The following is a 19,007-nucleotide window of genomic DNA, read 5'->3' as shown; positions in this document are numbered from 1 at the left end:
TTCAATCTCCCTTTCAACACTCATTCCGGATATTTAAGTGTTTCAGACCTCTGGTCTTTCCTCAGGAACAAATCCTCTATAGGGATCTCACGTTCAGTGTTACCTTCGAGTTGACACGTTCATTGATTTAAAGGTAAAAGTAAAGGTTCCCTTGCTCGAAAGCCAGTTGAGTCCGACTCTAGGGTCGCGGTGCTCATCTCCGTTTCAAAGCCGAAGAGCCAGCGCTGTCCGAAGACATTTCCGTGGTCATGTGGCCGGCATGACTAAACGCCGAGGCGCATGGAACGCTGTTACCTTCCCACCGAAGTGGTACCTATTTATCTACTTGCAATTTCTTGCTTTCAAACTGCTCGGTTGGCAGGAGCTGGAACTAGAGACGGGAGCTCACTCCCTCATGCGGCACACTCAGGTCTCGAACTGCTGAACTACTGACCTTCCACAGCCTGCAGTTCAGCGTCTTAACCACTTGAGCCACCACAGCTTTACTTTTCTGTTAATCTACTTGGGCAAGGTCTCCTCACTTATTTTCAAGCATGCTGCTGCTGCCGCTGCCAAAGTCAAATGGACCCTCACCTGGTAGAGCTATACTGTTTCACCTCTATCACCCTGAACTATCCTGAAGCGTCCTGCTCTCTTAAACAGTGCTGTCCTGAGGACCTGGACAGCTGTGCGGTTCCCATCTGTCTCCTTCCGAACCCCTCTAAACACCCCTGTGCAGCAAAGACTTTGGCATAACCCCATAACAACCATCATCCTTAATTTCTCCCTCTGCCAGCATTGAGGGCGTGCGCTCTTCACCCATCCCTTTTTATGCCATTCCATAAAGTCCTGTGCACATCAGATGAATGCAAGCCATCTATATACTAATAGCCAAGATATCTAAATCCACACATCGGGGGCACTTGGGAGCCAGTTTGGTGTAGTGGTTCAGTGCGCGGACTCTAATCTGGGAGAACCGGGTTTGATTCCCCACTCCCCCACTTGCACCTGGATGGATGACCTTGGGCAAGCCCTAGTTCTGATAAGAGCTGTTCTTGAAAAAGAGCAGTTTCTGTCAAGAGTTCTCTCAACCCCACCGACCTTACAGGGTGTCTGTTGTGGGGAGGGGGAAGGGAAAGGAGCTGGTAAGTCGCTCTGAGACTCCTTTGGGTAGTGAAGGGCGGGGTATAAATCCAATCTCTTCTCTTCTTCTTATTGGGGGGGGGGGGCGGGAGAGATATTTTCCCGCACACTTGGGCATTTCCCAGGAGTGCAGAAAAATCTGAAAAGATTAAAAAAACTATATGGGGGATACTTAAATCCCCCCAGAAAGTAAAAAAAATGTTCCCTGTGCATGCGCAGAGTACATACTGGGAACGGTGCCTCATCGCCAGTGCTGGGAGGGAGGGAAGCTTGGCGGGCCTGGCGGCTGGGAGCCACTCAGACCTCGCCGCCAGTACTGGGGGGGGGGAGCTTACCTGTGGCCGCTTCCTCCTCAGTCCTGAGGTCCTCCTACTTCCGCAGGCTGGGAGCCATGTGGAATACCCGCCCCCCGCGAGCATCGCGGGTTCCTCTCCTTGTAGTAGTCTCTTCTCAAACGGCGTGCTACCGTTGTCTTGAGTCACGTGGGATGTGCCAGGTGTGTACGGACATTGCTTTTTGGGACGTGGGAGGAAGACGATTCCTGGGCGGCAGGCAAGACTGAAACGTCCCCTCTTGTTTTTTCTTCCGTCTCCAGGCAAGTGTCTATTGAAGAAGGGGAGAGGAAAGCCAAAGAGCTGAATGTAATGTTCATTGAAACTAGTGCAAAGGCCGGGTACAATGTAAAACAGGTAAGTGGTGGAGAGACCAGGGGTCCCAAGGGCACGTCTTGTGGTAAAGGGAACCCAGGTGTGGGTGCAGATGTCTGAACGTTCATTTACTGTCCCTACCAGGGGTCATTTTGTAGAAAAAGAGGTGCAGGAGCTTATTAGCATGATGATGATGATGATGATGATGATGATGATGATATCTTTCGATTTATTAATCGCTCAATCCTTCAAAGCTGCTGGCTCTGAGAGATTTACAGTTACACATATTCACACGGGACTAACAATGATTCATAGGAGTAAAGGAGGACAACATATACATCTTTTAAGTCGCACACGTTTGCAGCCGACGGGGATTTTGTTCAGCTGTAGGTTTAGACGTGTTCCAGGCGGCATTCATTCGGCTTGGCTTGATGACGTCAGCTTTTTCCAGGACTGCTTCAAGTCACAGCGCCGCACTGCCACCGCCTGGCCGGATTGGCCCATCGCAGGCTTCTTGATGCTGAGATCTTTCCAGGCTTACGAGCTGGACATTCCATTTCGCCGGCTAACACCTCCCCCCACCGGGGGGGTTTAGTGTGCCTACCCTCTCTAAGGAGTGGTACTCATTTTATCTACTCGCCGAAGCTTTCAAACCGCTGGGTGGACGGTGAGCTGGGGACAAGGCTGGTAGCTCACACCAGCACAGGATAGAACTGACAGCAGTTCTGTTCAGTTCAGATGTTACTGTAACCAGAGGATAAATCCTGTGCCACCGTAATTAGCATAACTTATTTGCATATGCCACACCCCCTGACATCACCAGAAGTGTGTCAGAAGGCAACACCTACCGGTCAGGCTCCACTGGACTGTTTTGGATTGCTAGCTATTGGGGGGCGGGGGGGGGCAGATCTGTCCTCGCAGAGGAGGGAGAGCTTGTACCTGAATAAAACTTAAAGGTCTTAAAGGTGCCACTGGACTGTTTTGGACCGTGGGGCCGGGGGGGGGGGCTCTGCAGCTTACCTGGTTGCATCTTGCTCTGACTGAGGGCTGCTGGGAGCAGGGGGTGGGGCTTGTTGCATGTGCCCGCCCCCTGGGCTCCTTACTGCCGGAGCCCCTTTCGTGTGCGCTCCTGCAGGAAATGATCCCTGGTCCCTAGTACTTCCAGCAATTTGCATTTTACACCTGGACTGATGCTTTATTAATTCATCGCAAGCTGCCTTGTATATTTTAAACAGCAGGGCAGGGAGAAAAAACCCAGAATCTCAAATAGCATTACCTTTAAAATGCGTGGAGCTGATTCACACTGTGCAGTAGATTTACCAGAATTTTCTTTAACTTCATCTCTTAACAGCCGCACACATGACACTGTGGCTGTAAGGTGACTGACCAAGTAGCCTGAAATCCCTTTGTACAGGGGTCTTCAGCATGGTGCCCAGGGGCACCCTGATGCCTGCCAGGACCTCTCTCAGAAAGTGGGTGGGACAGGGTGGGGCTTTAGCCCTGCAAGGCATCTGATTGGCCAGTGGAGAGTTGATTGGCTGCGCAGGTTTTTACAAATGTTGCTTTGGCAGCAGCTGCCACCCCAGCACAAGGATCTTCACTGGGTGACTGAAGCGAAGACGTGACAGCCATTTTGCGGCTGACTGGCTCTGCCTCCTGCGGCAGCCATTTTGCGGCTGACTGGCACCGCCTCCTGTGGCAGCCATTTTGCGGCTGGCTGGCTCCGCCTCCTGCGGCAGCCATTTTGCGGCTGGCTGACTCCGCCTCCTGTGGCAGCCATTTTGTGTCGGCACCCACAAAATGTTATTGGACTAGAATCTGGGTGACCCCACCCCATTCTGTCATGGAAGCTCCCTGGGGACCTTGGGCCAGCCACTCACTCTCAGCCTCACCTGCCTCACAGAGTCATTTGTAGGATAAAATGGAGGATGGGAGAACAGCGTTCTGTAGTCAGTCTGTAGAGGTAGAAAAGAGCAAGAGTCCAGGAACACCTTCAAGACTAACCAAATTTGTGGCAGGGTGAGTGTTTAGTCACTTTCATGAGTCACTGCTCACTTCTTCAGATACAGTTAGAATGAGAGTCCATCTCTCCTTCTATCACAAGGTTGATGGATTCCCATTCTGTACGGCTAAATTTGGTGTCTTCCATGGAGACAGATCAAGACAGGTAGCCATGTTATTCTGTCTGTAGCAGGAGAAAAGAGCCAGAGTCCAGGAGCACCTTCAAGACTAACCAGAAATCGTGGCAGGGAATGAGCTTTCGTGAGTCCCTGCTCACTTCCTCAGATACAGCTAGAATGAGAGTCCTTTTGTCCTTATATCACAAGGCTGATGGATTCCCATTCTGTACAGCTAAATGGGGTGCCTTCCATGAAGACAGATCAAGAAGGGTAGCTGTGTTATTCTGTCGGTAGCAGTAGAAAAGAGCAAGAGTCCAGGAGCACCTTCAAGACTAACCAGAAATCGTGGCAGGGAATGAGCTTTCGTGAGTCCCTGCTCACTTCCTCAGATACAGCTAGAATGAGAGTCCTTTTGTCCTTATATCACAAGGCTGATGGATTCCCATTCTGTACAGCTAAATGGGGTGCCTTCCATGAAGACAGATCAAGAAGGGTAGCTGTGTTATTCTGTCGGTAGCAGTAGAAAAGAGCAAGAGTCCAGGAGCACCTTCAAGACTAACCAAAAATCGTGGCAGGGAAGGGGCTTTTTTGAGTCACGGCTCACTTCTTCAGATGCAGTTAGAATGAGAGTCCATCTGTCTTTATATCACAGGGTTGATGGATTTCTATTCTGTACAGCTAAATGTGGTACCTTCCATGGAGATAGATCAAGCTGAGTAATCATGTCTGTCGGTCTGTAGCAGTAGAAAATTGCAAGAGTCCAGGAGTGCCTTAAAGACTAACAACGTTTGTGGCAGGGGAGGGGCTTTTGTCAGTCACGGCTCGCTTCTCCGGATACGGTGCAGAAGCTAGCCTGCTTTCTGTTCTCTAAGAGTACCCTCGTGGCTACATTGATTAAAAAGTTTTTTACTGTTAATTATAAAGGTGCTTTCCCCCTTACCTGTCTGGTATGTCCAGATGATCTTTCCGGGTACGGCGGCCCTGCTTTCCTTTTGGAAGCCGGTGGCAATCCGTTTCGCCTTGCAAGACCAGATGCCGCCCTTTAAACACTGAGCCGTGTTCTCGACATGTTCTCTCTGCCTGCTCCATTGAAGATAAATGCTTTCCCATTTGGCAGCTCGCTAATCGCTCGTAGCCCTAAAAGCCGCCGTACCTTTTTATGTGTAGAATTAGTTTCCGTTCAGGATTTCCCTTGCTGCTTGGGCAAAGATACGGCAGACTAGGGCAAAGGAGAGAAAGAGCGGGTTCATTCAGAACCCTGTACTAAAGCAGACACAGGAGGTGCCATTCAGTAGACTTTTCGGTTTCTCCAGCAGCATTAACCAGTGATTTAACATACCTAAGTAGGAACGGGGGAGATGCGGCTTCAAAGACCTTATCAGTTTTTGTAAAAGAGACTAGTTTCTTTGCTAGGTATCTGTTAAAACCTAGCAAAGAAACCTCAAAGCACCTTTTGATACCATACCAGAGGAGTTTAAGAACATAAGAAAAGCCCTGCTGGATCAGACGAGTGGTCTATCTAGCCCAGCATCCAGTCTCACACAGGGCCCGGCCAGTTACTGTGGAGGGCCAACAACAGGGCATAGAGGCTGAAGCCTTCCCCTAATGAGAGCCCTTCTGGATCAGGCCAGGGGTCCATTTAGCGCCGTATCTCACAGGGTTGCCTACCAGTTTCCCTGGACGGCCAACAACAGGTCACAGAGAAGAAGAGAAGAGATTGGATTTATCCCTCACCCTTCACTACCCAAAGGAGTCTCAGAGTGGCTTACAAACTCCTTTCCCTTCCCCTCCCCACAACAGACACCCTGTGCGGTAGGTATGGCTGAGAGAGCTCTGACAGAAACTGCTCTTTTTCAAGAACAGCTGTGTCAGAACTATGGCTTGCCCAAGGTCATCCAACAGGTGCAAGTGGAGGAGTGGGGAATCAAACCCGGTTCACCCAGATTAGAGTCTGCACACTTATCCACTACACCAAACTGGCCAAGGCCTTCCCCTGAAGAACTTAAAAAGAGCTCTGCTGAATCAAACTAGTGGTCCATCTAGTCCACCATCCTATATCGCAGTGGCCAACCAGTTCCTCTGGAGGTCCAGCAACAGGACATAGACACCAAGACCTTCCCCTGATAAGAGCCTAAGAAGAGCCCTGCTGGGTCAGACCTTCCCCTGATGTTGCCTCCTGGCCTTGGGATTCAGTGGCTGACTGCCTGTGAACATGGAGGTTCCCTTTTATCATCAAGGCTAGGGGCAACAGATAGACCTCTCCTTCACGACTCCCATCTCCTCCCCTTTTCGAAGCCGTCTAAGCCTGTGGCCATCACTGCCTCCTCTGGCAGCGAATTCCACACAGTTTGTTGGTTTCTTTAGAACAAAGTTTGAGCCCACTGGGCTCAAACGTCGTCCTCTTGCTTCAGACCAACACGGCTGCCTGCCTGAATCTGTCGTTTTTGTGTGAGCCTCTAGCTTTACCTTCCTGCCAGGGTCACACTAAGAGCCAGTTTGGTGTCGTGGTTAAGTGCGCGGACTCTAATCTGGGAGAACCGGGTTTGATTCCCCACTCCTCCACTTGCACCTGCTGGATGACCTTGGGCAAGCCATAGTTCTTTCAGAGCTGTTCTTTAAAAAGATCCGTTTCTGTCAGAGTTCTCTCAGCCTCACCCACCTCACAGGGTGTCTGTTGTGGGGAGGAGAAGGGAAAGGAGTTTGTAAGGCGCTCTGAGACCCCTTTGGGTAGTGAAGGGCGGGGTATAAATCCAATCTCCTCTTCTTCTTCTTTTACCTCACAGGGTGTCTGTTGTGGGGAGGGGAAGGGAAAGGAGTTTGGAAGCCGCTCTGAGACTCCAAGTGAAGGGCGGGGTATAAACCCAATCTCTTCTCTTCTTCTTCTTCTTTGTGGTTCTTGGTTGCTGGATCAACATTCTTTAGCTCCTCCTTCTCTACCTCTTCTCTGTCCTTCCCAATCCTGTACCTCAGCTGCAGTTAAAGACGTAGCCTAGCCGTAAGTTTTTTTAAACAACGACCAGGCGAGGGCAAGCCTAGGCCTTGAAGTTGCCCGGTCCCCTCGGCAAAGATGGCAGCAAGAGTGGAGTGCAGTTCCCCGACTACTACTTCCTTTATGCCTCTCCCTAGAAGGCTAAACACCCAAGTCCAGTGGATAGTTGGCCCAGCTAATAGGCAGCTCATATCCTCTTGCTGATTTGGCCCCTGGGTGCCAGCAACAAATTGTGACAAACCAGCATGTTATACCTGGGCCCAGATGTCAGACCTTGGGCTCCCGTGACTTATCTCCCCTTCTCCCCCAATGTTGTATCTCAAAATGCCAGTTTGGTGTCGTGGTTAAGTGTGCGGACTCTGATCTGGGAGAACCGGGTTTGATTCCCCACTCCTCCACTCGCAGCTGCTGGATGACCCTGGGCAAGCCATAGTTCTGTCAGAGCTGTCCTTGAAAAAGAGCAGTTTCTGTCAGAGCTCTCTCAGCCCCTCCAACCTCCCAGGGTGTCTGTTGTGGGGAGGGGAAGGGAAAGGAGTTTGTAAGCCGCTCTGAGACTCCTCTGGGTAGTGAAGGGTGGGGTATAAATCCAATCTCATCTTCTTCTTCTGCAGTTTGGTGTAGTGGTTACGTGTGCGGACTCTAATCTGGGAGAACCAGGTTTGATTCCCCACTCCTCCACTCGCACCTGCTGGATGACCTTGGGCAAGCCGTAGTTCTGATAAGAGCTGTTCTTGAAAAAAGAGCAGTTTCTGTCAGAGCTCTCTCGGCCCCACCTACCTCACAGGGTGTCTGTCGTGAGGAGGGGAAGGGAGAGGAGTTTGTAAGCCGCTCTGAGACTCCTCTGGGTAGTGAAGGGCGGGGTATAAATCCAACATCCTCTTCTTCTCTTCTTTTATGGAGTGGAGTGACTGATCCCAGTGGACAGTAGAAGGGCTCCAGCCCCTGCAGACAGCCTGCGATGGTAACCTTGGTGATTACTCGTGCTCCGGCCTCTTTGGTGTCGTAGCATTTCGACTCAACCGAGAGGTGACCCAGGCAGTGATTTTTCCACATGCATCAGCAGCAGGCCAACAGCGTGTTCAGATGAATCGGATTTATCGGCAGCAATTAAGAATTGGGGCAGTGACGTCACTGCAGCTGTGTGGCTCAGACTCACAGTCTTCCCAGCAAAGCAGGGAAGGGCGTCCATTGTCACAGAAGGCCGAGGGACTTTGGAGGTCAGCGAGCCTAACCCCCCTGCTCAATGCAGGAATATGCAGTCAGAGCATCCTCAGTTGACGCCCATCCAGCCTTTGCTGAAAGTGAAGGAAAGTCCACCACATCCGGGGTCAGTCTCTTCCACTGCTGAACAATTCCCACTGTTAGGAAGTGAGAGCCAGTTTGGCGTAGTGGTTAAGTGCGCGGACTCTAATCTGGGAGAACCGGGTTTGATTCCCCACTCCTCCACTTGCACTTGCTGGTGTGACCTTGGGTCAGTCACAAGTTCTCTCAGAGGTGTTCTTGAAAAAGAGCAGTTTCTGTCAAGAGCTCTCTCGGCCCCACCTACTTCACAGGGTGTCTGTTGTGGGGAGGGGAAGGGAAAGGAGATTGTAAACCGCTCTGAGACACCTTTGGGTAGTGAAGGGCAGGGTATAAATCCAATCTCTTATTATTATTCTTTTACCTCACAGGGTGTCTGTTGTGGGGAGGGGAAGGGAAAGGAGTTTGTAAGCCACTCTGAGACTCCTTTGGGTAGTGAAGGGCAGGGTATAAATCCAATCTCTTCTTCTTCTAAAAGGCATCCTGTTTCTGCCTGAAACGTTGAAGAATTACTGTTAGAGTCATATACAACCTCCATCCCTGACATTCCGTGGCTATCTCCGCCTCCTGCGACCGCCATTTTGTGATTGGCTCCACCCATTGTGGCAGCCATTTTGTGGTTCTGCTCACCACCCCTGCATCAGATTTCCAGAGGGGCCTTGCAGGCTCAGAAAGGTTGAGGATCCCTGATGGAAGTCATCCTCTTATCGCAGGGGTGGCCAGACTTACGCAACGTAAGAGCCACATAGAATGAGTGTCAGAGGTCTGAGAGCTACAAAGCATGAACAGCTATCACACACACGTTTTTATTGGAAAATATGCAAAATTTGCTTTTTATGAACATTGAGACTGCCAGAAATAAAAACAAAGGGGGGGGGGTTAAAACAGATATTGATAATAATATTTATTTGTCCAATGATATTTATTTATCTAAAAGAGAGAGAGGTGGAAGGAAGGAGCAGCTCTGAGAGAGCTTGTGACTGACCCAAGGTCACACCAGCAGGTGCAAGTGGAGGAGTGGGGGAATCAAACCCAGTTCTCCCAGATCAGAGTCCACACACTTAACCATGACACTACAGTGGCTTAATCTGCACAGCTAGTCAGAAGCCCTGCTGTGAAAAGACACCCCCCAGCTCCGCCCACTTTCAAAAAACTCCTGTTGGGTACCGGGAAAAGTGTTTGCGGGTGCCATGTAGGCCACAGAAGAGGTGGAAAGAAAGCAACTTTAAACCCCCCCCCCCCCCCCCCCCCATGCCAGTTGGTTTGGCTTGGAGAAGGGATTTAAAGAGACAAATGCCTTCTCCAAGCCGGAGGGGCGGCGGCTTTCAAACGCATTCAAAGTTAAAGTTGCTTCCTTTCTCATCTACCTCCCACCTCAAGCCTACCCAGGGAGGAGAACACTGACTGGGGAAGGGAAGACTTAGAACGGATAAAAGGAAGTACTTCTTCACCCAAAGAGTGATTAACACTTGGAATTCACTGCCACAGGAGGTGGTGGCGGCTACAAGCATGGACGGCTTCAAAAGGGAATTCGATAAGCATATGGAGCAGAGGTCCATCAGTGGCTATTAGCCACAAGGTATAGATAGGGACTCTGGGGCAAGTGATGCTCTGTCATCTTGGTGCTTGGGGGGGGGCAACAGTGGGAGGGCTTCTAATGTCCTGGCCCCACTGCTGGACCACCTGATGGCACTGGTATTTCTGGCCACTGTGTGACACAGAGTGTTGGACTGGATGGGCCATTGGCCTGATCCAACATTGGCTTCTCTCATGTTCTTATATGGAGCAGAGGTCCATCAGTGGCTATTAGCCACAAGGTATAGATAGGAACTCACAGGCTGGGGCAGGTGATGCTCTGTATTCTTGGGGGGGGCAACAGTGGGAGGGCTTCTGGTGTCCTGGCCCCACTGGTGGACCTCCTGATGGCACCTGATATTTCTGGCCACTGTGTGACACTGAGTGTTGGACTGGATGGGCCTTTGGCCTGATCCAACATTGGCATCTCTTATGTTCTTATGACTGGGGGGGCACGCCTCCGCTTCCCCAGCCGTCCTGCCGGGAGCCGCACAATATGCGTGAAAGAGCCACATGTGGCTCCTGAACTGCAGTTCGGCCACCCCTGCTCTATCGCCTTACATCATTTTCAACATAGCTCCGACAGGAGCCTCATGCAAGGAACAGTTTCTGCAGCATTCGGCACCTCTCGAGAGGCTGAGAATCCTCCGGCAAGCCAAATCATCCTTCCCTCTCTCTCGAAGCCGTGATGCTGGAATTCTGCCTCCAGCGCCGTGTCCGGAAAGCTAGGCTCCAAACATAATCAACAGAAACAAATCCACGACTCATCTTTCTGGAGGATTAGCCGGTACGTATGCTGTTTACTTCAGGGAAGCGTTTATACCCTTGCGCTTCCATCCGCTGGAAAACAAGTTTTTCCGCGATAAACCCAAGAAAGGAAAAACAGTCGAAAAACAGCCGTCAGGTTGGCTACGTCGGTCTCAGCAGCATCAGACTGATCCTCAGTGAAAACAGGAAGGGTGGCAATTGTTGGCTGAAATCCCAAGTCCCTCACGCTGGGCTCCGGCGCTCATCTTGGAGAGGTTATGAAGCACCAAGGGGAAAAGGGCCAAGTGACTCTTCCCTGGGGGATGATTTCACGGAATCACAGAGTTGGGAGGGTGCCTCCAAGGTCATCTAGTCCAACCCCCCTGCACAGTGCAGGATCGGCTTACAGTATCATAGAATCATAGAGTGGGAAGGGGTCTCCAGCAATGTTCCCTCTAAGCTGTGGAGTCTTGTGAGCAAAAATTCAACTTTGTGAGCTACTGGCATGAAAGCTGTGAGTCAGCGATTTGGCTGCTGCATAGATTAGCTTGCTCTGAAGCCCTCCTTCCTGAGCTAAGACAAAAATGTGTGAGCCAGAGGCTAAAAAACTGTGAGCTAGCTCACACTAACTCAGCTTACAGGGAACACTGGTCTCCAGGGTCATCTAGTCCAACCCCCCTGCACGATGCAGGATCAGCTTACAGTATCACAGAATCATAGAGTTGGAAGGGACCTCCAGGGTCATCTAGTCCAACTCCCCTGCACAATGCAGGGAATTCACAAATACCTCCCCCTCCACACCCTCAGTGACCCCTGTTCCACACCTAGAAAATGACAAAAAAATCTCCAGGATCTTCAGCCAAACTGGCCTGGAGAAGAACTACTTCCTGACCCCAAAGTAGTGATCATCATTTCTCTGGGCGTGTAAGAAGGGGCCACGAGAACTAAGCACTGATGCAACCCTTCCTTAAGAACATGAGAAGCCCATGTTGGATCAGGCCAGTGGCCCCTCCAGTCCAACACTCTGTGTCACACAGTGGCCAGAAATACCCGGGGCCTTCAGGAGGTCCGCCAGTGGGGCCAGGACACTAGGAGCCCTCCCACTGTTGAACCCACCCACCCCCAAGCACCAAGAAGACAGAGCATACCTTGCCCCAGAGCCCCTATCTATACCTTGTGACTAATACCCACTGATGGACCTCTGGTTATTAAGAATGTCACACAGAAGACCAAACCCAGGGGCCATCAGGAGGCCCACCAGCGGGGTCAGAACTCCAGAAGCCCTCCCACTCTTGTCCCCTCCCCCAAGCACCAAGAAGACAGAGCATCACTGCCCCAGACACAAGAACATAAGAGACACCAATGTTGAATCAGGCCAATGGCCCATCTAGTCCAACACTCTGTGTCACACAGTGGCCAGAAATACCAGGTGCCATCAGGAGGTCCAGCAGTGGGGCCAGGACACTAGAAGCCCTCCCACTGTTGACCCCCACCCCCAAGCACCAAGAACACAGAGCATCCCTTGCCCCAGACTGAGAGTTCCTATCTAGTAAGAACATAAGAGACGCCAATGTTGGATCAGGCCAAAGGCCCATCCAGTCCAACACTCTGTATCACACAGTGGCCAGAAATACCAGGGGCCTTCAGGAGGTCCGCCAGTGGGGCCAATTCCACATTTTTATTGCTCATGCTGCGCCAACCCCTTTTCTCTGCCTGGCTGTAAATGTGTCTAGGTCTTTGCAAATGTACGCAGTTGGAGTTTGGGGTTTTTTTTTGTGTGTGTGTGTTTTTTTGGTGTATAGAAACTGGTTTGGCAGCAAGTTCTGGAGTCCAGGGAGGCCCGCCTTCAGGCAAGAAAAGCAAATGTTAGGCTCCTCCGCATGCTGTCGGCCACTGCGTTTCTTAACTGTGTGGCTCTGATTCTTTCCCCCTGCAGCTTTTCCGACGTGTGGCCGCTGCCTTGCCCGGAATGGAAAGCACGCAGGACAAAAGCAGAGAAGACAGTATCCTTGGCTTATACGGTGTTTCCCAGCAGGGTTAAGGGAGACATTGCATGTCGAGAACTATGGGACTGCGATGACGTGTTCTGGATTTGAGGGTGTGGGTCTCAAGTTGAGCGATTGGGCAGAGGGCAGAACTATTCAAGTCCATACAATCCAGCATCCCGTCTCACACAGAGGCCAACCAGTTCCTCTGTAGGGCCAACAGCAGGGCAGAGAGGCCGAGCCTTCTCCTGATCAGAACCTCAGAAGAGTCCTGCTGGATCAGACCAGGGAGGGACCATCTAGTCCAGCATCCTGCCTCACAGAGTAATCAACCAATTTCTCTGGAGGGCCAACAACAGGGCAGAGAGGCCGAGGCCTTCCCCTGATAAGAACCTCAGAAGAGCCCTGCGGGATCAGACCAGTGAGGGTCCGTCTAGTCCAGCCTCCCGTCTCACACAGTGGCCACCCAGTTCCTCTGGAGGGCCAACCACAGGGCAGAGAGGCCAAGGCCTTCCTCTCATAAGAACATCAGAAGAGCCCTGCTGGAGCAGACCAGGGAGGGTCCATCTAGTCCAGCCTCCTGCCTCACACAGGGCCCAGCCAGTTCCTCTGGAGGGCCAACCACAGGGCAGAGAGGCCAAGGCCTTCCTCTCATAAGAACATCAGAAGAGCCCTGCTGGAGCAGACCAGGGAGGGTCCATCTAGTCCAGCCTCCTGCCTCACACAGGGCCCAGCCAGTTCCTCTGGAGGGCCAACCACAGGGCAGAGAGGCCAAGGCCTTCCTCTCATAAGAACATCAGAAGAGCCCTGCTGGAGCAGACCAGGGAGGGTCCATCTAGTCCAGCCTCCTGCCTCACACAGGGCCCAGCCAGTTCCTCTGGAGGGCCAACCACAGGGCAGAGAGGCCAAGGCCTTCCTCTCATAAGAACATCAGAAGAGCCCTGCTGGAGCAGACCAGGGAGGGTCCATCTAGTCCAGCCTCCTGTCTCTCACAGTGGTCAACCAGTTCCTCTGGCCAGCCAGCAACAGGACGCCGAGGCCTTCCCGTGATGTTGCCTCCTCGCTCTGGGATTCAGAAGTTAGTGCCTCTGAATGTGGAGGTTCCGCCTTAGTGACCATGGCTGGTAGCCACTGAGTTAAGAAAAATGGGGAATTTTCAGCTCATGATACTCAAACCCTTGAGTTGAGCATTGGATCTGCAGGGCATATTACACCTGTGGGCACATTGAAGAAAGTACATGCAGTACCGATATAATTTCAGGTGACAGATCATTGGGCCAGTCCACATCCTGCAAGGGAAGGTCAGACAGGCTGAAAGCATCCCTAGCTAATTTTGCTTGTGGAGGAACAATTAGACCTTGGGGCGTAAAGGAAATCTCGTCACTTGCTTCCCCGAGGAAAATGCAGTTGGGGTACACCTCCGGCACAGTGCGGGGGGAAACTGGAGCGTGGCGTAAACAGAAACGTCCCTTCTCGACTCATTTAGGCGCCAGGATAGAAAATGTGTGACGATCTCTTCATATGTTCACGTGCTTCTGTCGGGTTGCCCTGTGAGCTAACAGGCCGATGTTCAGAACACTGTCCAAAGCCAGCTGAAGGAAAGCAAATCCTGCCCTCAAATGCCCTGGTCCAAAGGCCGTGTACAACTGGTCTTTGCGCAGGTGGTGCAGGGTTTCTGAATCTTAACTTGTCCTCAGAAGAACAAATGAACTGAAGAGACACCCTCTGTGGCTATTGACTCATCTCCGCTCCATCCTGGCTGTTTCTAATCTCCTCTCACATTGGCCCCCACCAGGGTCATGGGTCGGTTGTTCTCGTCAGAACGATAAGGAAGGCCTTTCTGAGGTGCTGCTGCTGGAAGGTTAAGGTTCAAAGTTATGGCCTGGTTGCACTGTTCTCTGCCTCATCATCACAGAATATCGAGTTCTTCACCTCTTCGGAGCCGTCTGACCCAGGCGAAGGGTCAGCAGTTGCTTTGCCAGGAAGAAACGCCTTTCTGTTTGAGCATTCTGCATTCAAGTGAAAAGAGCCAGAGTCCAGAGCGATGCTTCCTCTAAGCTGTGGAGTCTTGTGAGCAAAAATCCTACTTTTGTGAGTTACTGGCATTCAAGTTGCAAGCAAGTGATTTGGCTCGTGCATAGATTAGTTCACTCTGGGGCCATCTTTCCTGAGCAAAGACAAAAATGTGTGAGCCGGAGGCTAAAAACCTGTGAGCTAGCTCACACTCACTCGGCTTAGGGGGAACACTTGTCCAGAGGCACCTTAAAGTCTAACAAAATTAGTGGCAGGGTGTAGGAGCTTTCGTGAGTATCTGTATCTGAAGAAGTGAGACGTGACTCACAAAAGCTCCTCCCCTGCCACTAATTTTGTTAGTCCTGAACGTGCTCCTGGACTCTTGCTCTTTCCTACTGTTACAGAAAGACTAACACGGCCACCCATCTTGATCTGTGTTCAAGTGAGTCCCTGTTTCTGGCACTGGGGTACTCCTGGACATGCCCAAGATTGGACCCAATAAAGGACTTCAGTAGAAGGAAGAGGAGGGGGCTTTTCACCTCTCCCCCGCATAGGACCCCAATTCCCCCCCCCCATGTTTGTTTGTTTATTCGATTTATACCCTGCCCTCCTGGGGAATGTATTGGACAAGATTCACTTTATGCCCCAAGGTCTAATTGTTAAGAAGGAGTCTTCATCCACAGCAAAATTAGCTAGGCACACTTTCAGCCTTTCTGTCCTTCCCTTGCAGGATGTGGACTGGCTCACTTGTTTGAGTCACCTGAAGGTATTTCGAGTTTTGGTCAACCCACCCTAAATTGTAGTGCAAGGTGGTCGCATAACAGTATTGATTTCCACAATGCTTATATATATAAGTGACCGGTACAGGACTGATTTTCTGTTTTCAGTATTTTAAATATTGAATGTTGCTGAGGATCCGCTGTCTTCCAGGAGCAGTCTTGGGGGGTCCATTTTGGGCTCCAGTGGAAGGGCGGAGGTGAGAGAGTTGCACTCTGTGGGTGGAAATGCTCCGTGAGATCCATTGCGCAGCGTGCTTTCCCCTCATATGCAGCAGTTACAGACACAAGTGCATCTAATGCTTCAGGTATGAGTTTCTAGGTTGGAGGGAGCAACTTGAAAGGCAGGCCTTTCTTATTTTATTAAAGGACCAGTTAATAAGGACCAAGTCAACCAAGAGAGTTTAGGTTCAGGGTTCTGGCTCATAAAAAGACACGTTTCTGGACCAGCTCTTGGGCTAGGGTTCCGGTCTGGTTTGCCTCATTGCCCGTATTTTATCATGACTGCCGATGGGCCTACGAGAGAGACCCTGGCCAGTGTTCCCTCTAAGCTGAGTTAGTGTGAGCTAGCTCACAGTATTTTAAGCCTCTGCCTCACACATTTTTCCCTTAGCTCATGAAGGATGGTTCCAGAACAAACTAATTTATGCAGCGGCCAAATCACCCGCTCACAACTTGAATGCCAGTAGCTCACAAGATAGAATCATTGCTCACAAGACTCCACAGCTTAGAGAGAACATTGACCCCGGCGCGAGGACACTTTCGTCCCGGCAATCTGCGCGCGGTCATCCCCCCCCCCCCCGAGGTTGTTCTACATTCGACGGGGCCACGTGCTCTTCTTGAACTTTAAAATGGGCCCGTAAAGCACGTGAGACGAGACACCCCAGCTCTGTGGCACGCCGCGGGCTTCCCTCTTCCATTTTGTTTGCCTTAACGTTTTTCTCTCCCCCAGTGATCGACATCAAACTTGAAAAGCCGCAAGAGCAGCCAGTCAGCGAAGGGGGCTGTTCGTGCTAATGGCGTATGGTCTTCTCTTCCCCTTTCTCCAGACCATCTCTGCCTCTTCCTCTCCTCCCTCCCTCCCTCCCCTCGACTCATTGACAGCGGTGTGACTCTTGGCGTGCCCCTCCCCCCATCGTCCCCTCCACCCCATCAGTAACGTAGTGCGGTTCATCATTTGCTGCCTGTCTCGTGAAGATGATCTGTTAGCTTCACAAGCACAAAAAAAGAGAGAGAGAGAGAAAGTCGGTGTCTTCGTTATCCGTAAGGAAACACACACACATGCAGACAAGCCGAACCGATCCTAGCGTATTCCAGTAAGCCGAAAAATGGGTTCAAATTTGGTTGAGTCGCTGTTTCCTTTTTTAAGTTAACGATATTGCACTTTTCTAAAATGGTGGGAATAGCTACGATTCGGATGTGGCGAACAAAGGGCATGCAGGGTAATAATAACTTTCAACTGGAAAAAATAGCCAGCGCCGAAGACCAAGCGGTCGGTGCAGAGAGATCGTTAACGTTGAGGCCGGTCCTTCTTCCAGAACCAAAAAAAGAACCCTACTCTGCCTTTGAAGCCAAGATCCCTCTGACCCGTTTTTCTAAACAGTCGCCTTTTCGGCACGATGGGCATAGCCGTTGCATTTTAAGTGTTGCTGCTGCTGCTTTTTTGTTTCCATTTCTTCTGACACCTGCTACAGAGATGCTTTAGCGGGGAGGCAAAGGGACAGGCGCGTCACGCAGACAGATTTTAGAACATTCGGCCGGCTCTTCTCTCCCGAAGTCCTGCAAAAGAAGCAAGTTTAATTTTCGTAGCGAATCTTTCGACCGTTGCGTTGGGGAGGAACGTCTTTAGAAACCGGGAGCGGGGGAAGGCTCGGAGGAGTTTTTAAAGCGATGCAGGTTCTAGCATTAAAGACAGTTTGGCTAAGCCGGTCAAGTCTCTCCCAGAAAGAAAATGGCATCCAAGATGCCAAGGTCCGATGTGAAGTTGATATGTAAAGAAGAGGAGGAAGGGGCAGGAGAGACTATTCCTTAGTATGTTTTTAGCTGAACAGAGCTTGGGGGCATTGACTTGTAAAGAAGTAGGTTTGAAAGGGCCCTTGGCTTGAGAGAAGGGAGCATCAGATGCAAGCAACCTTACAATTATGCAGACTTTTTGCCTTTGTTTTCAGCTATTTTATTTTTTAATGTAGCGTCTTCTGAGTCTGGTATATTCGTTGATTCCGCATAGTTTGTTTAAATTAACCAGTCGTTTAGTATTACGTTTAACCGAACTACACCTTTTAACCGTGGTTTTCTTTTCGATATTTATTTCTCGGCTTTGATTTTTTTGGGGTTGTTTTTTTTTTTTACCGTCGTTGAAGAATCCGTTCAGAGCTTTCGCTGATTGTCACACGATGTAGCTGCCAGTGAAACACTTGAGACTCGCGCGCGCGCACACTCGCTCTTCACACTCTAGAAGTGCACTCTGAAACCTGTACTAGTCCTCGTGAAATTGCTGTGTGAGTTAACAAAAACACGATTTGTAAATACATTGTTTGCAGGGAAGGTATATGCAGGCGGGGAGGGGTACGACCCGGGAAAGGCATTGCGTCTCTGAGCGGCCAAGCGGGAGGGGGAATTAGATTCTTTTTCTCTTTCTTCAAACCCCCCACCTTGGGTCAGAGACCCTCCCCCCCTTCAAGTATCCTTAGCTTATGATGTACATTTTCCTGCGTTGTAGAAACGGAATGGCAAAACGCATCACTTCGACCTGAGTTTTCCAATAACTTTGCATATACCAGTAATGTCATGTTAAGGGGCAGAATAAGACATTTTAAAAAATGCTTTATAATGCAATATTAATGAGACGACCTTTTTAATTTTTATTTTTTTTGGAAGTAGCGCGTCTGGAAAGATGCCATTTAAATATGGCAGCAGAATGATAGTCTTTCCCTGAAAAAATATCGAAATGGTGACCTGGCTACTTTCCCCCCCTGTATCGTTGTATTCTTAAATGTGCAAAAGAAAAGGAAAAAAAAAAGATCCATCTTGCTGCTTTTTAATATTGAGTTTTCCGTGGCTTGGGTTCTTAAAGCAATGAAAATGTGTACACGGGTTGGATTTTTTTAAACATGCACAGAATTTTTTGCTTCCAATAAAGTATCTAATCAAAACACTAAAATGCTGTGGTGCCTGCTTGTTTTGTTCCGCTGCTTAAGAGGAGAATAAGGTGACACCCGCTGGGGGCCCCCCGGTCCCATGGCCCCCCCCCCCGTCCTTTGCAGTTGCTGAAGGGCAGGTGAAGACGGAGCAGTTGGGTTCTGGTTCTTGCTCACTGCTGTATACCCACATTGGCTTGTGATCTGGTGTCAGGCCCCTGGAGAAATCAGTTCCCAACAACAGTCATTCAAAGGAATAAAAAGTTTATTCAGACATTGATAGGATCCAGGCTGGTAATGTTTCTGTGTTAGAACTGGGGGAAAGCGCACGAAGCTAGCAATTATACTTAAATCAAGCAGTACCCTAATGGCCCGGGGCCAATCACACCTAAGTTAGAGGCCTGCCAAAATAACGGCCCATAGTTCCCAGGGGAAAGATGACACCAGTCTTGACTGGGACTCAAGGTTACATGTCTGAGCTGAGAAAGATAACTACAAGCAAAGCGGCTAAAAGTGAAAGTGTACATTCTTCTCCCCCCTACGTCCCCATGGCAACCAAGCCCGATAAAGAGGGCAAAGTTGACATCTGGCCACCCA

At 50.4% G+C, this 19,007-nt stretch overlaps 1 protein-coding gene across 2 annotated transcripts in view; it reads left to right on the top strand.

Moving 5' to 3' along the window:
- RAB6A (RAB6A, member RAS oncogene family) overlaps positions 1-18,422 on the top strand; it is a 49,377-nt gene extending 30,955 nt beyond the window's left edge. For both annotated transcript variants that reach the window (XM_015427448.1, XM_015427447.1), the window contains exons 5-7: positions 1,718-1,811; positions 12,436-12,502; positions 16,226-18,422. In XM_015427448.1, the coding sequence (XP_015282934.1) occupies positions 1,718-1,811; positions 12,436-12,502; positions 16,226-16,290 (226 nt within the window). In that variant the 3' untranslated portion in view covers positions 16,291-18,422. The remainder of the gene's footprint in view (positions 1-1,717; positions 1,812-12,435; positions 12,503-16,225) is intronic.
- The last annotated feature ends 585 nt before the right edge of the window (positions 18,423-19,007 follow it).

The sequence above is a fragment of the Gekko japonicus genome, unplaced genomic scaffold (genome assembly GCF_001447785.1).
Source record: "Gekko japonicus isolate JY-2015 unplaced genomic scaffold, Gekko_japonicus_V1.1 scaffold2948, whole genome shotgun sequence".
NCBI lineage: Eukaryota > Metazoa > Chordata > Lepidosauria > Squamata > Gekkonidae > Gekko > Gekko japonicus.
The sequence above is the reverse complement of the archived record's forward strand: the minus strand, read 5'-3'. Positions and strand labels throughout refer to the sequence as shown.